General features: G+C 56.9%; 1 protein-coding gene across 1 annotated transcript in view; it reads left to right on the plus strand.

Moving 5' to 3' along the window:
• The window catches only part of TPCN1 (two pore segment channel 1), a 56,369-nt gene extending 36,628 nt beyond the window's left edge, over nucleotides 1–19,741 (plus strand). Inside the window, exons 8-28 of the mRNA XM_012663549.1 lie at nucleotides 5–39; nucleotides 571–629; nucleotides 889–988; nucleotides 3,319–3,435; nucleotides 3,651–3,775; nucleotides 4,630–4,678; nucleotides 5,173–5,236; nucleotides 6,417–6,461; nucleotides 8,728–8,784; nucleotides 8,863–8,916; nucleotides 9,738–9,810; nucleotides 10,758–10,865; nucleotides 11,882–11,953; nucleotides 12,443–12,532; nucleotides 13,775–13,890; nucleotides 14,623–14,669; nucleotides 15,621–15,689; nucleotides 15,844–15,928; nucleotides 17,105–17,244; nucleotides 17,453–17,533; nucleotides 19,574–19,741. Coding sequence (XP_012519003.1) covers nucleotides 5–39; nucleotides 571–629; nucleotides 889–988; nucleotides 3,319–3,435; nucleotides 3,651–3,775; nucleotides 4,630–4,678; nucleotides 5,173–5,236; nucleotides 6,417–6,461; nucleotides 8,728–8,784; nucleotides 8,863–8,916; nucleotides 9,738–9,810; nucleotides 10,758–10,865; nucleotides 11,882–11,953; nucleotides 12,443–12,532; nucleotides 13,775–13,890; nucleotides 14,623–14,669; nucleotides 15,621–15,689; nucleotides 15,844–15,928; nucleotides 17,105–17,244; nucleotides 17,453–17,533; nucleotides 19,574–19,693 — 1,706 coding nt within the window. The 3' untranslated portion in view covers nucleotides 19,694–19,741. The remainder of the gene's footprint in view (nucleotides 1–4; nucleotides 40–570; nucleotides 630–888; nucleotides 989–3,318; nucleotides 3,436–3,650; nucleotides 3,776–4,629; nucleotides 4,679–5,172; nucleotides 5,237–6,416; nucleotides 6,462–8,727; nucleotides 8,785–8,862; nucleotides 8,917–9,737; nucleotides 9,811–10,757; nucleotides 10,866–11,881; nucleotides 11,954–12,442; nucleotides 12,533–13,774; nucleotides 13,891–14,622; nucleotides 14,670–15,620; nucleotides 15,690–15,843; nucleotides 15,929–17,104; nucleotides 17,245–17,452; nucleotides 17,534–19,573) is intronic.
• Nucleotides 19,742–22,108: the final 2,367 nt, after the last annotated feature.

A 22,108-nucleotide genomic window follows, 5' to 3' on the forward strand; every position in this document is an offset into this window, starting at 1 on the left:
CTAGGTTTCTACTTGTTCTCCCCTAATCCTTCAGACCCCGTAAGTAATTGGCATGTTTGTCTGTCCCTTCTTTTATGTGAGGCCTTTCCAAAACCCAGACAGGGTGGCTGCAGCGACCCTATTAGCCACACGAGGGAGGGGTGCCCGGCCTGGTTTCTCAGCCTGGTTCATGCAGGGCGCCTGCGGGTTCCCCGTCACTCACACTTGGCCGTTTCCTTCCTTGAGAGCTGAGGGATCCCCTTCCCTGTCCTTGTTGCCAGGATCAGGTTGGGAACATGGGAACGTTTTGGCAGAGGCACAGTGGAAGGGAGCCAGGCTGATTGCCCAAACATGTGACTTCCTGGGGACAAGTCCCCCGGAGTCAGTAGTCTGCCTCTGCCAGAGCATCGAGTCCAGGAAGGGGAGGCCTCTGGACTCCACGTTTGCTCATTCCTCTGTGTCCCTTGATTCCTCGGGAGGACCAAGGAGCGGGGAAGGGGGAGGACAGGGTGCTCGAGGTGGCCCACTGTGGCCTGTTCTGGCGGCTCAGCCTGGCCCCAGCATGTTCTTCTGACTCCGTTTTCCTTACAGTACTTCAGCACCCTGGAGAACAGCATCGTCAGCCTGTTCGTCCTCCTGACCACGGCCAAGTAAGTACGGGCTCTGCCTTGCCCCCGTCCCCTGCTGGTGCCTGGATCGCCTCCTCCTGGCAGCAAGGTGTATCCCACATCTCACACGGACAGCTGCGGGGCACTGCTGGGAGGCAGGATCGGCCTCCTGAGCTCGAGAGTAGGGGAAGGGGCTGTGGAGGCTGGGAAGGCGGGGCAGGAGCTGTCCTTTGCACGGCGTGTCCTCTGAGAAGCTGGAGGCGGGCTGGCCCGGGCCCCGTGGTGACCCCTGCCAATGCAGTTTCCCAGATGTGATGATGCCCTCCTACTCCCGGAACCCCTGGTCCTGCGTCTTCTTCATCGTGTACCTCTCCATCGAGCTGTACTTCATCATGAACCTGGTGAGTGACAGTGCCTCGGGCTCGGAGTGGCTCCCCAGCCCTCGCGGCGCTGGGCGCCGAGGGAGTGGAGAGGTGGGGACTGCCTTCGGCCTCCCAGGGCAGAACGTCGGGGCAGGAAGTCCCAGACCTGTAGTCAGGTGTGGGGTTTTGGGGACCCCGGCAGGACGTACGCAGTTCAGCTGGATGCCGGTGGTACCATCTTCACCCTGTTAGTGCTGCCGCTGCTCCTGGTGCTGGATTCTAAGCCAGGGCCACCGTGGGGCCTTGACGTTCTTACAGCAAACACACACAGTCGTCCCTCGGTATCAGAGCCATGCCCCTGCCCCAACACAGGTACCAAAATCCACAGGTGCTCTGGTCCCTGATACAAGATGGCATCATGTCTGCATATAACCGACACACATCCTCCCGTACACTCTGAATCATCTCTAGACGACTTACAATACCTCATACATGTAATACATGTAAATGCCGTGTAAATAGCCGTCAGACTGTACTGCTTAGGGAATAATGACAAGACAATAGTCTGTACATGTGAGGTGCAGGCACCACCATCCATTCCCCACCTCCCCAAGTATTTTCCATCCATGGTTGGTTGAATTCCCGGCTGTGGGCCCCACACATAAGGACCGAGTGTCCCATAGCTGTAAAAGCTGGCATTTATGAAGCCTCAGCCAGGCGGCATGCACAGGGCTTTACATATGAGGATGAAATGACTTAATGTCCATCCCTGGAGGTTCCGTTACAATTATGATGCTAAGTATACACATGAAGAAACCGAGGATCAGGCTGGTAGAGTGACCTGCCCACAGCTGCACAGCTCGGAGTGGCCAGGCCGGGCTTATTCCAGAGCCCAGCCCCTAACCCCTCCGTCCTTCCGTACCCACGTGCCAGGAACGTCTTGTGTGCTTCTACCCCATTTGTCAGGAGCATCATAAAACCTGACATAGAGCACGTTCCCCCAGGAGGGAGAACATAAAGCCCCCGTGCACACGGAACTCTGGAGGTGTTCGCAGAGGCTTGGATGGTGTCAGGAATGTCCCTGCCATCGGCAGATTGCATCTGGCACTAGGCTGTCAGGCCTGCCGAGAACACGTCAATGCCAGAGTTATCAGACAGAGGCTTTGGATCAAAGGTTGTGTTTTTTCTACTTCCGAAGAGCATTCTCATACCAGCCACCACGGTCAGGCCCAGTATAGAGATGGAAACCATCTTCTCTGGGGTAGACTTGTGAAACCTCCTAAAAACGTGAAGTCTTAAAAAGGAAGATATTTTCTTTTTTTAATTCCTCAAGACCAAAAAGAAATAGGTCAGCTACCTCTTTTTGTATTTGTTTTCATTTGTAATATATTTAGAGCTATTGAAAATCTAGGGCAGGGGTCAGCACACTCCTGGCCAAATCTGGCCCCCAGCCTGTGTTTGTAAATAAAGTTTTATTGGGACACAGCCATGGCCATTTGTTTACATATCGACTGTGGCTGATTTCCTGATACAATCACAGCATTGAGTAGTCGAAACGGCGCATCTGGCCTTCAAAGTCTAAAATATTTGCTATCTGGCCCGTCATGGAAAAAGTTTGCTGACTCTTGATCTACAGGGAAAAAAATGGTGGACCAGTTTGAAGGGTAGAAAGGACCAGAGAGTTTCCCCCAAAACATTTTTGAAAGACAAAGTATTTCTGAAAGGATTCTTTCACATGCTTCCCCGGCCTCCCCTCTCCCTCTGATAATGCAGACGGGGCCATTAATAAGCTAACTTCGGTATTAGACAACCTCAGGATGTCATTTCCTTGCGTGCAGTGCTCCTCGTCCCCCTTATTTCTGGGGCCACACGGGAAGCTGTGACTCACAAGGGGAAGTAACCGGGCAGGAGGAGGAAGCGTTGGGCACAGTGGTGTCCTTCCTGCCATGAGGGGGGAAGGGCGGTGGCAGTCAACGCCCCAGCCGCTGGACGGAGTGGGATTGGGCTCGGAACCCGGGCACCTTCCTCCTGCTGCTTTCTTCTGCCCTGGCTTGTCCCCTGCCCAGCCTGAGACAAGCTGTAGGTGAAACGTGGGGAGAGGAGAGTAGGCAAGTAGACCTGGAACCTGGAGAAAAATCTTACCACGATGTCTTCATGTATCTGAAGAGAGAAATTTTTAAGTGGCAACGAACGGCCTTCCTCTGTTGAGACCTGGAGACAAACTGCCTACACGAGGCGCAGGCGGGAGTCCTTCCCCGGCTCCCTTGGGGCTGGCTGGGCGGAAGCCCTGCCTAGAGGCAGAGGACGAAGCCCCGGCCGCGCGAGGCCCTGCGTGCAGGGGAGCCAGGCTCTGTGCTTTTCTCTCACAGCTTCTGGCCGTGGTGTTTGACACCTTCAACGACATCGAGAAACGCAAGTTCAAGTCTCTGCTGCTGCATAAGCGAACCGCCATCCAGCATGCCTACCGCCTGCTGCTCAGCCAGCGGGTAGGGCCGCGAGGGGCCGGGGTGGGTCCATGTTCTCCCTCCCTTGCCCAGGGCAGCCCCTAAGCACGGCAGGGCCAGCAACTCAGAAACCAGGAGTCCTGCCCCTGGGAGAATGAGCAGGTGCCCTGCCTCTGGAATGACCGCCCCAAGGGGAGGGGGACAGTCTGGGTTCTGGATCTTTCTCTGTCCCACGTTGCCCTCTTCCCTCCCCGCAGAGGCCTGCCGGCATCTCCTACAGGCAGTTCGAAGGCCTCATGCGCTTCTACAAGCCCCGGATGAGCGCGAGGGAGCGCCTGCTCGCTTTCAAGGCCCTGAATCAGAACGACACACCCCTGCTCAGGTACGAGCAGGTGCCAGGCGGGGGCAGCGTGGCCAGGCGTGGCATTGACACACTCACGGGAGGGAGCTGGGGCGTGGGAAGGCACCAGGTGGGCAGGCACAGAAGCTCATTAAAGCCTTCAGTTTGCTTCACGGAGATACTTACGCATGTAGACTTGTCGTCCGTATTCGTTAGGATTCTCTTGGCAAGTGCCAGTCCAACACAAATCCAGTTCAGTCGGACTTGATAAAAAACAAGCGTGTTGGCTCAGGAAGTGGACTGGCCCAGCCGCTGACCCCCGTGTGCCGTTGGGGTGGGGTAGTCCCGCGTGGGCCAGATGGACAGGGGTGAATACACCCCGTCGTGCACACACACCTGTGCACAGCTGGCTCAGCCTCGAGAACTGACCCTGAGCACTCCACGGGCAGTGTTGGCCTTCTGGACTGTTAATGACCAAAACCCGTCGACAGGAAAAGCGGCCCTGCTGCGGCGATGAGAATGAGCGAGCTCTGTTGGGGCTGGACTCGCAGTCCCAGGTGTTCCATTAAGGCCTCTGCCAAAAGAGGTGTTGTTTCTGTCCTAAGAATTATAGTACTCCAGGGGCTGGCTCGCCAGGGAACAGAAACCGTCTGTAGTTAGTGTGGTCAGTATAGACGTAGCGGGTTATGTATCATAGTACCTCAAGGACAGAGGAAATCCAAACGTCTGGGGGTGAGGGCCCCCTGGGCACTGAGGCACCAGGACTCACAGGAGGTCCCCTCCTTTCCTCCCACGTCACCCGTAAAGGTGACCACGGACAGGTGAGTGGGAGAACCAAAGCTCAGTGGGAATGTGGTCTGATTTCCTTTTTTGCCTTTTCATTTCACTTATGCCAGCCTAAAGGACTTTTATGATATCTATGAAGTTGCTGCCTTGAAGTGGAAGGTGAGTGCTCTTGGGAGACTGGGGATGGCCCGGGGTCTCTGGGTTCTGGCTCTCTCCCTGCCAGGGCAGCTCGGCTCTCAGCCGGGCACCGTGCACTTCAGGCATAGCGGGCGGCCCCGACCCCAAATCCGCCCTTACATTTGTGATGCAGTGTCACCGTTAGTAGTGCGCAATCTCAGACCGCATGAGTCACTGTGGGTCGTCAGCAAGTTATCAAACCTTTCCAAGGCTTGTCTCACCTGTGAAACAAGATAAGGACAATCCCTGCCTACAGGGTTATTTTCAGGGTTATATAGAAGTGATGCATATGCGTGGCACGTTGTAATGCTCAGTAGGCACTGGCTGTCTGTGTTGTCATTTACATCCCTGAATGCTAACAGTGTCCCCCAGTTTGGTGGGTCGAGCAGAACAGAAACACCAGCCTCCTGGCCCCAGGGCTGGATTCTGGTCGCTGGCCCTGACCCCTCTCCCCTGTGGCCCTGTTGCCTTGCCAGGCAAAGAGAAACAGAGAGCACTGGTTTGATGAGCTTCCCAGGACGGCCTTCCTCATCTTCAAAGGTAAGGTTGGCTTGAGGACGGCGTCTTGGCAGCCGAGGTTTCTGGAGACCACAGACGAGCATTTGAGAAGCGTGTTCGGAGGGTGTGTGCGCTAGTGTCTGATTGTCTGTGTGTGAACAGAGAGTGTGATCACCCCAGCAGGGACATGAGCGGTAGGAAGCAGACTAGGAAAGAAATCGGTAACTTAACCAAACCAAGACAGTTTGTGGATTTTTCTTTCCTCATACAAAAGTAAAGATATTCACTGAAGAAAATTTAGAAAGTCAGATAATTAGAAGAAAATGAAAATTTACCACCCAGAGATAACCACTGTTAATTCTCTGATGTGTTTCCCTGTTGGTTATTTTTCTGTGCATTTTTGAAACAACAGGATCACGTTACAAATTCTGTCACCTGCCTTTTCATCCAGTGACATAATTTCCCCCTCCTCCTGTGGCAGGATATGTAGCTGGATTGCGTGGCCCCTTGCATGGTGCTTGCAGAGTATAAGATTTGAAATTTGTAATTGAGCGCTCCTGTATTTACTGAACAATTGCTCCTTAGTTTAATGCCAGTTGCGACGTTCCACATGGGAGTCTGCTCAGCTCACAGGGAATTTCTTACGCAAATAGCCCGAAGCCTGGATCTGGGCCATTGGGAACAAGAGTGAAGATGGTGTATTTTATTCTGTGATTTCTCCCACCGCTAGGCCTTTGGGCACAGCTGTTATCCCATATTCCTTAGAGGGTTTTTTTTTTTTTTTTGAGACAGAGTCTCACTCTGTTGCCCTGGCTAGAGTGAGAGCCATGGTGTTAGCCTAGCTCACAGCAACCTCAAACTCCTGGGCTCAAGCGATCCTCCTGCCTCAGCCTCCCGAGGAGCTGGGACTACAGGCATGCGCCACCATGCCCGGCTAATTTTTTCTATATATTTTTAGTTGTCTGATTAATTTCTTTCTATTTTTAGTAGAGACAGGGTCCTCGCTCTTGCTCAGGCTGGTTTTGAACTCCTGAGCTCAAACAATCCGCCTGCCTCGGTCTCCCAGAGAGCTAGGATTACAGGCGTGAGCCACCACGCCCGGCCCAGGCCTCTCCTTTTTTCACCCCCGGACATAAATACCCTGGTTGCCTTCATGTGTGAAGAATGTGGTAGGGGAATGTGTATGAAAATTTCCACTGTAACATGTCTTCTCTTCAAATAGGCATTAATATCCTCGTGCAGTCCAAGGCCTTCCAGTATTTCATGTGTAAGTGTGAAATGTCACAGCGGTAGGCCCCTTTCCTCTTTTGCTATTCTAGAAGGTGGGGAGGCAGAGATTAGCCCTGGGGTCATCTTTTTGACTTTTTATCATAGAGAATTCCAAGCATGCATGAAAGATCATAATGCGTGTCCTTGCGCCCATCACCCTGCTTCACCAGTTACCATCTCATGGCCCGGCTGTCATTCGTCTGACCACCCCACCCCCACCTCTGGCTGGTCATCCCCTCTCTGCACCTGGATCTTCTAGAAACAAATTCCAGAACCAGAGCTGATATGCGTCTTAAGTGTGTTTTAATCTATAGGTTCCTCGTCCATCCCTTTTCTCCCTCTTGCAGCATTTAGTTGAAGAAACAAGATTGTTTATACCTAAGTCGTGGTTTTGCACGTTCCTCTGTTGCTTATTTCCCGTAATTTGGTAGTTATATCCAGAGCCATGTTGTCCAGTTGTGGTAGCCACTAGCCACGTGTGGCTATTTACATTTAAGTTAATTAGAATTAAAAATCCAGTTGGCCAGTCAGATTGCAAGTGCTCAGTAGCCACAGACTACCAACTGGACAGAGCAGATAAGAAATTTTCATTGTTACAGAACGTTCTCTTGCACAGAACTAACCTAGAGGCCTGATCGGATTCAGTCTTTCCAAGGAACTGTAGCTCCTTTTAGTGGGCAGTGGTGTTAGAGACCACAGTCGGAGGTGCTGGGGTGCTCATTGCTTGGGGTTGGTTATTGTTTCTAGGCCTTTCGTGGACGGAGCTAGGATTTTGTTTTTTTAAAGGTAAACTATATCGCGAGTTCATGCTGATTCTTCACGTTCGGGACCACAGGATTTTTTACCTAATTTCATTAATCTTACAAATCTAGATGCCCAATCTTAAATCCGGGTTCCCAACAAGAGTAACACGACTCATTTGCTGTGTCCCACAGTCCCAGAATAACAATCTCAACACAGTCCCAGTGATAGAACTTCTAGAAACATCACTCCAGGGGCTGTACATTCGGATTACTGTTTTTAGATCACCCGGAATAGTTCCTCTCCGTGTGGATATGTCACCAACCAGATACACATTTAGGCTTATTTCAGGTTATTTTTTATTTTTAGGGACTGCTTTTTACGTTTAATTTTGTTTTATAATTATGTAAAATATTTATATGGTTCTAAATCAGATCTGTAAAACAAACTATATTCAAGGAAGCTTAGTTTATATCTCTGTCACCTCCTCTAGAGGGCAACTTCTATTATGGTTTATCCTTCCGTTTTTAAACTGTAAATAGATGCGTATGTATTAATATCTCCTGTCTTAAGTAAACAATAGCATACTGCCTGCACTTTTTGCCTCACCTTGCTTTTTTTTAGTTAATAATATGTCCTGAAGATCAGAGGTCACTGCCTAGTATTATGCAGAGATAGACCTCATTTTTTTTTTTTTAATGGCTGAAAGTATGCCATTCGGGATGGAGAAGGGAGCCGCCACCTCGGTCTCCAACCTGTAAAAAAATAAAGAGAAAAGAAAGCAAGCCAGCCATTTCATGAATCTGTCATAGTCTATTCAGCCAGTCCCCTACTGGTCATCATTTAGGTTGTTTCCAGTGTTTTGCTGTCACAAATAGTGCAGCAGGGAACAGCTTTCAGTATACGCCTTTTTGTATTTTTGTTAGTCGATCGTTGGGATGGGTCCCTAGAAGTGGGATTGCTAGGCGAAAGGCTAAATGCATGAGCAATGTTGCTAAATAGTTCATGCAGTCATTTTATCTTAATTTCATTTTATTGACTGATCGATTATAGAGGTGGAGTCTTGCTGTGTTGTCCAGGCTGGTCTCGAACTCCTGAGCTCAAGCAGTCTTCCCACCTCAGCCTCCCAAAGTGCAGGCATGAGCCACTGTCCCCAGCTATGCAGTTATTTTAAAATTAGAATTCTCTAAGGGAAAACAAATGTTTTCAATACTCGAACCCCTGTGCATTCATCTTTTACACTGACTTGGAGTAATCTCTACATCTTAGCTGGTGTCCCTACAGTGACAGAGAGGGTGTTTTTGGAAATGTGTAGCTGTGTCGCAGTGAGACCACTGGTGATTTAGCTCCTCTGATAAGAGCACCAAGCAGAAGGAAGTTCCCTGTCGAATGGGTGTGTGGAGCAGCCCTGTTCTCCCCCTCCCCAGAGCTTCCCGGAAGTTAACCAGGGACCGCAGCTGTGACCCGTAGATTTCCAAGCCCGCCTGTCCTTTCTCTGTCTTTCATGGGCCTGTCTATTTCAGACTTGGTGGTGGCAGTCAATGGTATGTGGATCCTCGTGGAGACGTTTATGCTGAAAGGTGAGCCCCGGCTCGGGGACTGGCCACCTGGGCAGCACACCTGGCTTGCCCTTGACGTGCTACTGCTGTGTCTTGCAGGTGGGAACTTCTTCTCCAAACACGTGCCCTGGAGTTACCTCGTCTTTCTTACTAGTAAGTGTCTGACGCGGCTTTGCCCAACTGCTTGTCTTGAACGCTGTCTGGGAGAACTTTAGTTTGGTTTAGAATCTCATGGCTCTTCTCTAAAACAGGGAGCCGTAAAGAGATGGAGTAGAAATTTAGTCTGATTCCAGCTCACCCTTGTTTAAAACTCTTCCTGGTTCTCCACTGCTCTCGGGATCAAGTCCAGATCCCCCCGGTGTGACCCACACCCCCTGCTGGGCGAGGCCCCCCCCCCCTCCCTGCCCCGCACTCCAGCCCTCCAGCCCTCCTGAACAGCCACCCTCTCCCTGCTGCACTGACCTCCTGCCTCTGTGCCTGTGCATGGCTCATGTCCTCTGCCTGGTGCTTTTGTCCCCGTGCCATCTCTGCCCGACTTTCCTCGTCATCTAGTCGAGTCCGAACACCCTGGACACTGCGTTGTTGTTCCCTGTTCACTTGTCCTTCCTCCCGTAGAGACGATAAGCTCTGCGCGCGCAGGGCTGCCCTGCCCTGTTCGCCGCTGCACGCCCAGCACCCAGCACAGCGCCTGGCGCGGACGGTGCCGGGCCGTGGCTGTTGCTTGGGTGGCTGGCTGGCTGTGCCCTGCCCGGGGCGGGGGGCAGGAGGATTTCTCTTCTTAAGCAAGTTGCCCAAGTGGCCGCCATGTGGAGCAGGCCCGTCCTGGAGCGAGAGCGTGTGGTGTTGTGGGTGAGGCGTGGGCGGGGCGCAGCCTGCAGGGCACGTGGCCCGTGGGGAGGCTACACTGCAGGGCAGCCGCAGAGGAGCCAGGCTGGGTGGGGGAGGACGCGGCAACGGCCTCCTTCTCTCCGCAGTCTACGGGGTGGAGCTGTTCCTGAAAGTCGCGGGCTTGGGCCCCGTGGAGTACCTGTCCTCCGGATGGAACTTGTGAGTGGAGAGTGTTCTGACCCGTGGCTGGGACTCTGGCAATGGCCACGCAGCCCCTCCCTGCACGCCCCAACACCCACGCCGCTTCTGCAGCTGCGGAGGGGCGGTCTGAGGCCGGGCCCAGTCCTGTCTCCCGGGAGCAGTTTGCCCGTGGCCCAGGATCTCCCCAGGGTCAGACTCTCGTCTGAAGCCCCTCAGGCCACTCACGGCAGCCCCCCTGGAAACGGCCTCTGGAGGTTCCGTAGGCCGGGTGGCCCTTCTTGAGTCGTTAGGCTCTTTTCTCCCCCATAAAAACCACAACACCCACCGAGAAGAGCGTTCCACCACCTCCCCGGTGCGCTGTGACGAGACCCACGTGGCCCTTTTCCCCGCTCCGCAGAGCTCAGGAGGTCACTTGCCCGCCCAGACTTAACTGACCCGTGAGATCAGGCTACGCTCGTGGGGTCTGGGGTCGTGAGAGTGGAATAAGCTAATACACAGAGGAGGTGGGAGGGACAGTACCTTGTGCCCCGCGACTCGAAGCAGGTAGCTGCTCCCCTGGTGGGAATCTCGGCGGAAGGTCCTGCCCTCTTCCCTCAGAAAGTTCCTGGGTCGGGCTGGTCCCCGCTGAGCTGAGACGAGGCGAGGCCTGTCTCAGGGCTGCAGAGGCCGGGGCTTCTGTCCTTGCTGTCGTTAGACCAGCACGGGGCCCTCGGGAGGGGCGTCCCGGGTATTGAGTGTGCTGAGGCCTGACCCCTGCGACCCCTGCGACCCCTGTGACTGGGCCTGGCCGCCTCAAGCTCGACCCCAGGGCGGCAGGAGGTGCTTCCCGAGGCCAGCCGGCTGTTGCTGGTTTTGCCGTGGCTGGTGTCCGGGCTCCTCGGAAGGGGGACCAAGGGCCGGGAGAGGGGCACAGTCGTGGGGGCTCAGGGGCTGCTGAACAGACCTTGACCGCTCCTGCCCCCCAGGTTCGACTTCTCCGTCACGGTGTTCGCCTTCCTGGGACTGCTGGCTCTGGCCCTCAACATGGAGCCCTTCTATTTCATAGTGGTCCTGCGTCCCCTCCAGCTGCTAAGGTGACAGGGCAGGCCGGGGCCGGGAGGGGGGCAGAGGGAGGACCGGGAGGCCCTGGGACTGGTCTGGGGGGTGACCTGGAAGGAGCCAGAGATGCACAGCTGGCGCCACAGACGTCAGGCCCCTGCAGAAGCACCACGGGGTCACTGTCTTCACCCTTGCGGGCGTGCGGGCTGCCCGGGCCTCCTCCCCTCCCAGGCACCGGGCGCCTCACGTGGGCTCTGCCAAGCTGGCATCGCTGCGGCCACGTGAGCCCATGGTCTCGGTCGTAGATCAGCGCCGCGGGCTCTGCGGGTCAGAAGGGGCTTTCAGGGGCCCTTCGTGCTTTGCTGGCTCAGCCTCTTGTCATGAAAAACCCTCGTGCGGGTCCCACTGATCTCCCAGGGACACCGTAGCAAATCCTGGCAGAGCCCCGCCCTGTTGACATGTCTCTTCCCAAGGGAGGGTCCCAGGGCTGTGTCCTCGGAGCCTGGGTTTTCCTCGACTCCAGCGGCAGTCCCAGCGCCCCGTGGCGCGTCCTCTCCCTCCTGGGGGGACAGAAAAGGTGGGCACAGGATGACAGAGCCTCTGGGGGAAGACCTGGTGCTGTGGCGCACATGGCGGCCTGGGGCCACCCCCGTGCACGCCTGCCCCGCCCAGCGCCTCCCTTTCTTAGCCGTCAGCCGCTCCCTGCTCCGCGGCGGGCGTGGGCTTCTCTTCCTCTCACCCCAGGAGCGAGGCTGGGCTCTCTGCCTCCTGCTTCGTGTGCAAACCGTGGAGGGCGGGCGCTGCCCCCTCCTCACCCACGTGACACTGTGGGAGACCCAGGTGGCTCCGCGCCTCTTCCTGGAGGGGTCCTGTCCAACCCCGGTGTCCTGGGGCTGCCCCGGTCCCTTACCAGGTGCACGAGTCACCTGAGCCAAGTAGACTCAGGTGGAGAGGCCCCGTGGGAGGCGGGCTCCAGCACGTTCCGCCAGCAGGCGGCCAAGGCCACACGCCCCTGCTTCTGCAAGTGACCTGGTGTTCTTCCGTCGCTCAGGCTGTTTAAATTGAAAAAGCGTTACCGCAACGTGCTGGACACCATGTTCGAGCTGCTGCCGCGGATGGCCAGGTACCGCCCTGCCCCCCAGGCCGCAGGCGCAGGCGACGCCAGGCTGTGCCCGCAGGGATGGGAGCCGAGTGGTAGTCGGGGGAAGGAGTCCCAGAAAGGACTGGAGTCGAGGGCCTGGTGGGCCTTCAGGGAGCCTGAGATGCTGACACCACAGGTCTCCCTGGCACCATTTTCCTCCTCTGAAACATTTAGTGGGGGGGCAGGGAGCCGTCCACTCACTCACCGCCTGTGTCTGCGTTCACAGGTAAGGGGTCACCTGTGAGTCTACCTTCACAGGTAAGGGGCGAATCTCTGGTAAAGGGGCATCTGTTAATAGAGTCCTGCACTGAGCCGCACCACGAGGCCCCTTCCCCGCCGGCACTTCCCAGTCGCCGACCCCGGCTAGGGGCATGCCTCGTGTCAGCTCAGTGGGTCCCAGGAGGCCGGGGCTGCAGAGGAGCCGTCTCCCCGGCCGGCCCCACGTCACCCTGTCCTTTCTGCCCCTCCCAGCCTGGGCCTCACGCTGCTCATCTTTTACTACTCCTTCGCCATCGCGGGCATGGAATTCTTCTGCGGCATCCTCTACCCCAACTGCTGCAAGTGAGTCGGCAGCGGGGCGCCCTGCATTTCTGGGGGGACCAGGTGCAGGGCGGGTCCCCTCTCAGCCTCAGGGTCCTCGGGGACACGCCTCTCCAGGCACCGGCCTTGCTTTGCTTTTTGGGGCTCGGTTGAGCACAGACGAGCTACATGAGGGGCCCCGGGCTCAGGGTTGTCTCCGGAGTGAGGGCATCTGAGCCAGTCCCCGTCTCTAGGAGCTACGTCCCAGTGGGGCTCCATCAGCTCCCCCTTTGTGCTGAGGGACAGAGGCCCCCAGAACCAGCAGCCTGGGCCTGTGCTTTCTCTCCTTCCCCTCTGGGAGTCGCTGGGGACCTGGGCCAAGACCGGTCTCCTAGGGACAGCCTGTCAGGATAAGACGGACACACGGCGAGAGGGCCGGTGGGCTCAGAGGTAGAGATCTGGGAGCAAACCTCCCACGGCCTGTCCCCCTCCTCTCCCCTTTCTCCTAAGCCCGCACAGTAAATCGACACACCCTGCCATGCGTTCTCCATCACAGTTTTCTCTTTACCGTTTTTGTGGCCTTAAGCACCATCAAACAGTTTTACAAAGGCATTGGTGGCCACTCTGAGTGTCAGGCCGAGCCTGGAACCAGCAGCCCACTGCAGGGGGTCCCAGACTCTAGAACGTACCAGAATCCCCAGGGAGCTGCTTAGAGTGCAAGCCCTGACCCACTGTACTTCTGACGTGGTGGCCGGCAAGGGGCAGGGGCTCTGCCTCCTGAACAGGCTCCTGCTGGCCCCAGCACTAGACTCAGAAACGCTGGCATGGATTTGCATGGAACAGCCGCGGAGGACGGGGAGGGAAGTGGCAGATGAGATCTCGAGACAGACGCAGCCTATTCAAACGTGGGGCGTGCTCAGGCAAAGTATTGGGGGGCCCTGGTGACCCCCTTTCCCAGGGTTGCTGCACACCAGCCAGCCTCGAGAGCAAATTCGGGACTGGGCACACGTGGGGAGGCTCCTGCCTCTCCTCCCTGCCCAGCGGGGAGCAGCAAGAGAGAACTGCCAGGGGAAAGCAGGTGGGGGGAGCCTGGGGGTCCCCGGAGCCCAGCAGTGAGGGCCGAGGAGGATGGCACCAGCCGGAGAGGGCCTGGCAGAAACCAGGCTGGCGGCAGGGCAGAAAGATCCCTGGCCGGACCCCGGTTTGCTTCAGCTTTTTGTCCTCTGTGGAGGTGGCCGATTGTCTGGTGACCCTCCCTTCTGCCTCCCTTGTCTTCCCGGCCAGCACTAGCACAGTGGCAGACGCCTACCGCTGGCTCAATCACACCGTGGGCAATAGGACCGTGGTGGAGGAAGGCTACTACTATCTCAATAATTTCGACAACATCTTGAACAGCTTTGGTGAGTGGAGAAATCACGGGGGGACGTTCCCTGGGCATGCCGCCTTTGTCACTGCAGGTCCCAGAGGGGGTATGGCGAAACTGTCTGAGTCTCTCCCTCCCGAGCCGTGGGCCACACTTTCTACAGTCCTCTCTGGCCCGGGTGGAGGGCGTGGGTCCCATCTGCCCAGCCGTAGGGGTAGAGTCCAGGCCAGATTCCCAGGGCTTACGCAGCCACCGGGTTTGACTCTCTTCATCCTGATACTTTCTCAGTATCAGGAAGGAGAGGACCTTCGTGCCTGAGCTGGAAGGGGTACGGTCCAGTGCAAGGGCACCACCCACCTTGTGGTGCCATTTGCAGGGTGGGACCCGATACCAGGGCTGCCACAGTGCCCTGCACAGCCCCTGTGGGTTCCAGGGAGAGGCCTTGGGTGGGCGGCATGGAGGGCCGTGGCCCTGCCAAACACGGCCTCTGCAGGGGAAGGGGGAGCCCCAGTGAGACCCCCACCCTGGCCCTGGTCTAGCACAGGCCGTGAAGCTAAGGGCACGCCCTCTTGGGGACAGGCCAAGGTGGCAGAAACCCCTGTGGAGCAGGCACTCAGGGAGGGCCTTGGCCGACCTCCCTGGAGCTCACGGCCCAAGCCACGCTGTGCTGCCGCCATGGTTTAGGATAGGTGGAGAGAGGCTGCTTCAGATTGACCTTGAGGAAGCAGGTCTGATCTAGACGTTTCTCTTTCTTCCTTCCCTTTGGCAGTGACCTTGTTCGAGCTCACCGTTGTCAACAACTGGTACATCATCATGGTAAGACCTCAGCCAGCTCCTGGGGGTGTTTGCCCACCACCCTCTGAGGCCAGCTCTGGGTCTCCCCTCACCCAGCACGGGATGCGTGGCCCTTCCCATGGCCTGCAGGGTTTGGGGTGTCGGGTCATGCTGGGTTGGTGTCCTGCGGGGAGGCCATAGTATGGGCTGGACCCCAGAAGCCACCTCCCAGCGTTTACGGGAAGTGGCTTTCCCCACCGTCTCCCTGCACGTCCCCCAGCAGCCAGGAGACGCCCCAGCCTCCGGGTCCCTGTTTTGTCTCCCACCACCGCAGAGATGATTTTTCAGTTAAGAAATGATGTGGCAAGCATTGTTGGGGTTTTTTTTGTTGTTTGTTTAATTTTGAGACAGGGTCTCATTCTGTCCCCTAGGTTGGAGTGCAGTGGTGCGATCATGGCTCGCTGCAGCCTGGGCTCAAGTGATCCTCCCCTCTCAGCCTCCCGAGTGGCTGGGACTACAGGCGCACACCACTGCACCCGGCTAATTTTTAGATTTTTTGTAGAGATGGGGTCTGGCTAGATTGCCCAAGCTGGTCTTGAACTCCTGGCCTCAAGCGATCCTCCCACCTCAGCCTCCAAAGTGGTGGGATCGCAGGCGTGAGCCACTGTGTCCAAGCAGGCATCGTTGATTCCTCTGCCCCCATTCCTTAAACTCTCCTGAGCCCTGTCACTGCTCAGGACAAAGACTGCCTGTGCTGGTCCCGAACCTTGCCGCCCAGGAGAGCATCCCAGGCACACGCACCAGAGAGGAGTTGCTAGACCCGGGGCAGAGGGGTCCCTCTCTTCCGCCTCTCACCGCCAGACGCAAATCAGAGGCGATCTGTAAAGAGCTGGTGACACCTGGCTCTGGGCCAGGGGCCGTGGAGCGGCCCAAGTGGACAGTGCCTGGCCCTGCCTGGGCGCTTGCTCACTGGCTGCTCCCCTCGTTCTCCAGGAAGGTGTCACCTCGCAGACCTCCCACTGGAGCCGCCTTTACTTCATGACCTTTTACATCGTGACCATGGTAGGTCGCCGGCTGCAGAGCTCTCCTCCATCTTCCCAGCTCCTCGGGCTCAGCCTCAGGGGGGAGGCCGGGTCCTGTCCGGCCAGGCTCTGTTGGGTGTGGGCTCTGCGGCAGGAAGGAGACACCGACATGCCCATCCCCCGTCCCTGGCCAGGTGGTGATGACCATCATCGTCGCCTTCATCCTCGAGGCCTTCGTCTTCCGCATGAACTACAGCCGCAAGAACCAGGACTCGGAAGGTCTGTGCGGGGAGCGGCACTGTGGGCGTTTGCTGCCTGCTGCCTGTCTGGCCCTGTCTGTCTGTCTGTCTGGCTAGCTGGCTGGCTGGCTGTCAGCTCTTCGGCTATCCTGGGGTCTGGCAGTTCCTCCGTCTGGTTGTCCAGCTTATCTGTCTGGCTTGTCTTTCTAGATCTCTTATTTGTACTGACTTTCAAATACTTAATGTCAGAAAAATGCTCATGATCTAATTTTAAAATAAAAACAATACCTCTCATAGTTGAAGAAAGAACAAATAGTAGAGAAAGGCAGCCAGCCCTGTGTCCTGCCTTTTTCCACTTCCCCTCCAGGGACTTAGCACCCTTAGCTGTTTCTTTTAGTTTTCTCCACATTTCCTAATCATAGGTTCTCACTGTGGTTCTTGATTTTTTTTTTTTTTTTGAGACGGAGTCTCACTCTGTCACACAGGCTGGAGTACAGTGGCACAATCATAGCTCACTGTAACCTCAAACTCCTGGGCTTAAGCAATCCTCCTGCCTCAGCCCCCAGAGTAGTTGGGACTACAGGCATGCACAACCACACCTGGCTAGAGATGGGGTCTTGCTATGTTGCCCAGGCTGGTCTCGAACTTCTGGCCTCAAGTGATCTTCCTGCCTCAGCCTCCCAAAGTGCTGGGACAACAGGCATGAGCCACTGCACCCAGCCTGATCGTAATTTCAATGGCATAAATATTGTTTGCTGCAGAGGCAAATAGTGTTCCTTCTGCCCCTCAATTGTGCTGGCTTTAATAATTGCCTCACTCTTCCCAGCTCACACAGCTTTTTGCACATTGATCCTGCTTTCCAAATCCTCCGTCAGAACTGCCCCTGCCTATTAATACTTTTTCCCAAATCCCTGTCATATCAGCCTATACAACCACTTTCTCCATGCTTGGAGTTACCTCCTGAAACCCTGTGTCCCCTGCACGGTGCTGGCTAGACCATCCACGGGATGCTGCTGGCATCCGCAGCAGAGGAGGGCAAGCGGGGAGTTCCAGATGGCCAAGGTGGAGGGCAGGCCATGCAGACCCGGAATTCGTTAGAGAGGGAACCTCAGGACCCCTGCAGAGGGGCAGCAGGGAGGGTGGTCACCCGAGACCAGGCCAGGTTGGAGGCTCCAAGCCCCAGGCTCCTTCCCACCCTCACCCTCCCTTCCCGCAGTTGACGGTGGCATCACTCTTGAGAAGGAAATCTCCAAAGAAGAGCTGGTTGCTGTCCTGGAGCTCTACCGGGAGGCACGAGGGGCCTCCTCTGATGTCACCCGGCTGCTCGAGACCCTCTCCCAGATGGAGAAATACCAGGTGAGGAGCCACGGGCTTTGCTGGATGGAGGGGGTGGGTTTGAGCATGGCATAATCCTTACCCTCAAATGCTGGTGACACTGTTGCAAAAGCCAGAGGAGGAGTGGGAAAGGCTGGCCTTGGCGTGGCACCAGGGCTATGGTGCAGTGGCCCCATCATAGCTCAGTGCGGCCTCAAACTCCCGGGCCCTGCGCCTCTGTTCTTCTTAGCAAAATTCCATGGTGTTTCTGGGACGGCGATCAAGGACCAAAAGCGACCTGAGCCTGAAGATGTACCAGGAGGAGATACAGGTAGGCACCGTGGACCTCGCGGCCGCATCCTCAGCCCAGCTCGCGTCCCAGGTGGGGTCTCTCCCCGCTGAGCAGGGCTGCCCTCCAGGTCCCTGAGTAGAGGTGGAAGGCTCAGCGGGGAGATGGGGAGTTGTCCGTTGGGACCGTGGTGTCAGTGGTGTCTGGGGCCCGGGCGGGACCCGGCCTTAACTCATTGCCCGGCGCAGGCAGCTCTGCTGTCTGGCCGGCCGTAACAGGGCACTGCCCCTTGTGATTCTCCAGAACCACCTTCCCATCTCTTAGCCCGAGCTCAAGCTGCAGACTCAAATTGCAGGGCAAGAAACGCGACAGGCAAAGAAGGCGGGCGGGCGGGGACCTTGGCAGGCTGGCAGCGCTGGGTCTGTGCAGGGCAAGCAGCCTCGTCCCGGCTCCGGCCGAGCGTTGCCTGGTAGGAATGAGGCCCTCCCTTCTCTGCTCAGCCTGCTCGCTTGTCTTGACTGATTGGATATTTTGTTTCAATTTAAAAGAAGGCAGAAGTCAGATTTTTTCCCCACAATCACCCAGTCTTTCCCTATTGACAGCTAAGGAAAATACCTTGCAAAGCACCATGCAGGTCGGCACCGTGCCCTCCAGACAGAGCCCACAGGCCGTGGACCGCGGGTCTTCCCTTCCACCTTGGGGTCCCAGGGCTCTGGGCAGGGTTTCCTGTGCCAGCCATCGCAGCCACACTGTTCCCTGGTTTTCTGCCAGCCCTTCTGTTTCACTAGGACGATCATAACCAGTGTCTGTGCGCAAAGGGTTCCCTGAAGCAGCTCATATCCTCTGTAGAAACACAAGAGATCAGAGTCAGTGTTCTCTGCGCAGATACCTAGGGGCTCACTCAGCGTGGTGTCACAGAGACATGGAAATAGTATGAGCGTTGGCGTCCACCCCTGGCTCAGTGACCCATGACAAGTCACTTGGTGCATTCCCATCTGTGAAAGGGAGACAGTCTCTGCCCCACAGAGCAGCGGGGATGACACAACAGCACACACTCCTGTGTGCTCTGAGAGAGGTGGCTGCCCTGTCCTCTGCCATCTGCCCTCTGCCTGTCCGTCGGCTCCAGGCCTCAGCTTCCCCATCTGTAAAACGGGGGGGCACACAGCGAGGCCGTCTCTAAAGTATTTTTTAAGCTCTAAAGGTCTGTAGTTCAGAGTCTTTAAAAATGTAGGGTTAAGGTGTGGTGGCTCGCACCTATAATCCCAGCCGCTCGGGAGGCTGAGGCAGGAGGATTGCTTGAGCCCAGGAGTTTGAGGCTACAATGAGCTATGACTGTGCCGCTGCCCGCCAGCCTGGGTGACAGAGCGAGACAGAGCTCTTGCATGCTGTAGAGCTCTTCTGTGCAGTAACACGATAGTAATGTTTTACTGCAATGTACTGAACTAACGTGTGTGTGTGCACATACTCACATATATGTACAGAGGAAGAAAGAAGACAGACAGATGGGGCTTGGTGTGCGACCGCCTTGCCCTGTCTCGAAAAAAGAGAAATATGGAGAAATGTGGGGCGTACTTTTTAATTCCTTAACTACCTGAATACCCCCGTCCCTGAAAACATCAGGTGTTACAACAAGAGTGGTCTTAGGTGGGGAGGCTGTTTGCCTTTTCCCAAAATGCCTCCACAGCCCTATTGGAGGGTGCAGAAGCCACCTGGGAGTTGGCAGAGGCACTCAGCTTTATACGCCTCCTGAGCCTCGGTTTTCTTGGGTGTAAAACAGGACGAAATTCCTGCCGAGCTCGGAAGGGGCAGCGTAGGGGACTGCCCGAGTGAAGGACAAAAGGTCGTGTTCACAAAGGCTGAGGATTGCCGCTGCCCGGGCCTCGTTTAAAGAGCTGACGTGTGCCAAGCACGCTTCGTTGTGATCTCTGCCGATGGGGCCATATTTGGGATTCCCGGCATGTCCGGACGGGGGTTCAAGTCCCAGTTGCGTGGGGCCGGCAGCGGGGTGACCTGTGAGGCTGGAGGGAGCGCGGGGTGGGCCGGGAGGGACGCGGCCCTCAGCCGCTGTCTGCTCTGCTCCAGGAGTGGTACGAGGAGCACGCCAGGGAGCAGGAGGAGCAGCAGCGGCCAAGCGACAGCGGCGTCACCCCCACCTCCCAGCAGCCCCCGGGCAGCCGCCAGCGCTCCCAGACCGTCACCTAGCCCAGCGCCCAGAAGCCATCTCGTCTATGCAATAACACAATAGTATTATTTTACTACGATGTATCGAACTAATGCGTGTGTGCGTGTACACACTCCTATATATGCACATATTCACATAGAGGAAGAAAGAAGACAAGACGGGGCTTGGTTTGTGACCACCTTGCCCCGTTTTCCTTAACTCCAGAAGCCAGCTGGGTGTGAGGGGTCAGGTCACTAGGTCTGAGCTCTTCCTAACGTGGAAAGCTCTAGAAGCTCCCTTCACAAGAAGACCACTTGAATGGATTCTGCTGAGTTCTGCAGGGCTTGCCTTGAGCCTGGGCCAGGCCTCGCCCAGCCACGTCCAGAGCCTCCCCCGCTGCTGCTCTCAGGCTCTGTCCCGCCCGACAGCTTCCCCACTAACCCCCTGGGCCCTGGCTCCTGTTTCTGAGTCTTGCTTTAGGGACAGAACCACTTAGGAAGGAGAGCCCGGATCCCCCAGGGTGGTATTTCTATATATATGATAATGTCCCAGAACGTTCCTTCGGGGGCCAGTGCCCAGGACCTAACGGAAAGCGGAATCCAGGGTGTGATCATACCCGTGTGGTCAGAGCTCAGTTAGGCAGTGCCCGGCCGCGCGAGATTGCGCCGACCCGTTTCCTCCCCTGGCTCTGTGAGCTCCTCTCTGTCCTTTGGTTTAACCGTTGTTGCCGAAAGTCCTACCACAGCCTCCTGTAGCAACCAGGCGCCGCGGGTCAGAGAGTCGCTGCCACCCAGACCGATTCCTGGAACCGGCTTTCTTAGCTAAGTCCCTCTTCCTTGACTTACCCGTGCGAGTACCTGTTAACATGGTGGTTAATTAAGGATTGTGCTGAAGACAACAGCAGGTCCTTCCCGCGCGTGCATCAGGCGCGGCTGTCGGGACAGGAGCAGGGCACGGAGGCTGCGGGACGTTGCTGCAAGCCCGTGGCTGACCTGGCCCGGCTCCCGCCTCCCCAGGGTGGTTGCCCTCCCTGGACTCGGCTCACCCCAGGGATTTCAGTGGCAGGATTGGTTGGTGCAGAAGGAGGTTCAGATGAACGCTCAGGTAACCAGATTCCCGGCACCTCATGGAGTTCTAGATGCTGTCCGAGCGTGGTCAAGGAAGGGTGGGCGCGCAAGTCTGGAGCAGGCCGTCGGGGTTCCCAGTCGTGGTGACGGGGGTGGTGGTGGCCGCAGAAGCAGGGCCAGAGCAGAGGTGGCTTTGGTTCGGCTCTCCTGAGCCACAGAAGCCACATGACACAGGGTCCACGGGGGCAGCAGAGGCGCAGGAGGAGGGTGTGGAGCGGGCGGGGGAAGCTGTCACCGGTGGACATCCTGGGCCATCCAGGGACTGCTTCTTGTGACTTCAGAAGGTGGTGGACAGAGGCTCCTCTGGCCTCATCCTTTTTCTGGCCACAGAGCGGGCAGGGCAGAGCCTGACCCCAGGGCAGCAGCACCCGGTTCCCTCCCTACTCCCCGGCCACCTCCGGGGCCGAGCTGGATCCACAGCCAACGTGGCCCAGCTCTCCCCTCGCCAGGCGACAAGTGGGTGTTTCCGTTTTTAAAGCACAGTCCTTTGGGAAAACGACAAATCATGGAGAACCACTGTGAGTCCCACGTGGAGTCAGGAGACTGGCATTGTCCCCTTCCTCTCTGGAGGGCCAGCAGCCATTGCGGGAGCTCGGCACCGAGTCCCGGGTCAGAACCCCTTTCCCTCCATGGAGAATGAACTTTATTTGCACAACTGGGTGCCTTTTAGCTTTTGTGTATTGAAGCGGGCATGGCGGCAGCAAGGGTCAAGGGACAGACAGCTCCTAGGCGGGCGCCGAGTCCTCCGACCCAAGCAGCTGCCCCATGCGAGTCCCTTCCTCTGCTGCCAGCGAGTTGCAAGCCAGGAAGGGCAGCAGCCCAGGGGCGTTGAGGCGCCCACACGTGAGAGCCGCTTCCAGGACGGGTGGGATCGCAGAGTGAACTCGGCCATGCGTCCAACCCTGCCCTGAGAAAGGGCCTGGTTTGGGTCCAGACAGGACAGACCCAAGTGGCAATAGTGCTGACGGGCCAGGCTCCAGCCAGTGGGAGGCGCCCTTGTCATAGAGACTAAGGACAGTCATCCCTGAGGGGGTCACCTGGGGCCCCACCAACTTGACACTCAAACTTGCCCACCAAGCAGCGAACAGGTGTCACCCAGGCTGAGAGCTCTGAGGGCACCGGCATGTGACCAAGCACAGATGCCCCCTCACCCTCCCCGTCACAGCAGAGTGCACCCAAGCGACACTCGCGGACAGCCAGGGTCATGGCTCGGCAGTGGCAGCAACGGCACTGCGACCCTGCCCAACACGCAGGCGCTTTGGGGGGACGCTGCCTGGTGCCGCCTCCTCACTCCCCTCCCCTCCCCCAGCCTTACACCACACCTCGAGG

Source organism: Propithecus coquereli, unplaced genomic scaffold, assembly GCF_000956105.1.
Source record: "Propithecus coquereli isolate 6110/MARCELLA unplaced genomic scaffold, Pcoq_1.0 Scaffold81, whole genome shotgun sequence".
Lineage (NCBI taxonomy): Eukaryota > Metazoa > Chordata > Mammalia > Primates > Indriidae > Propithecus > Propithecus coquereli.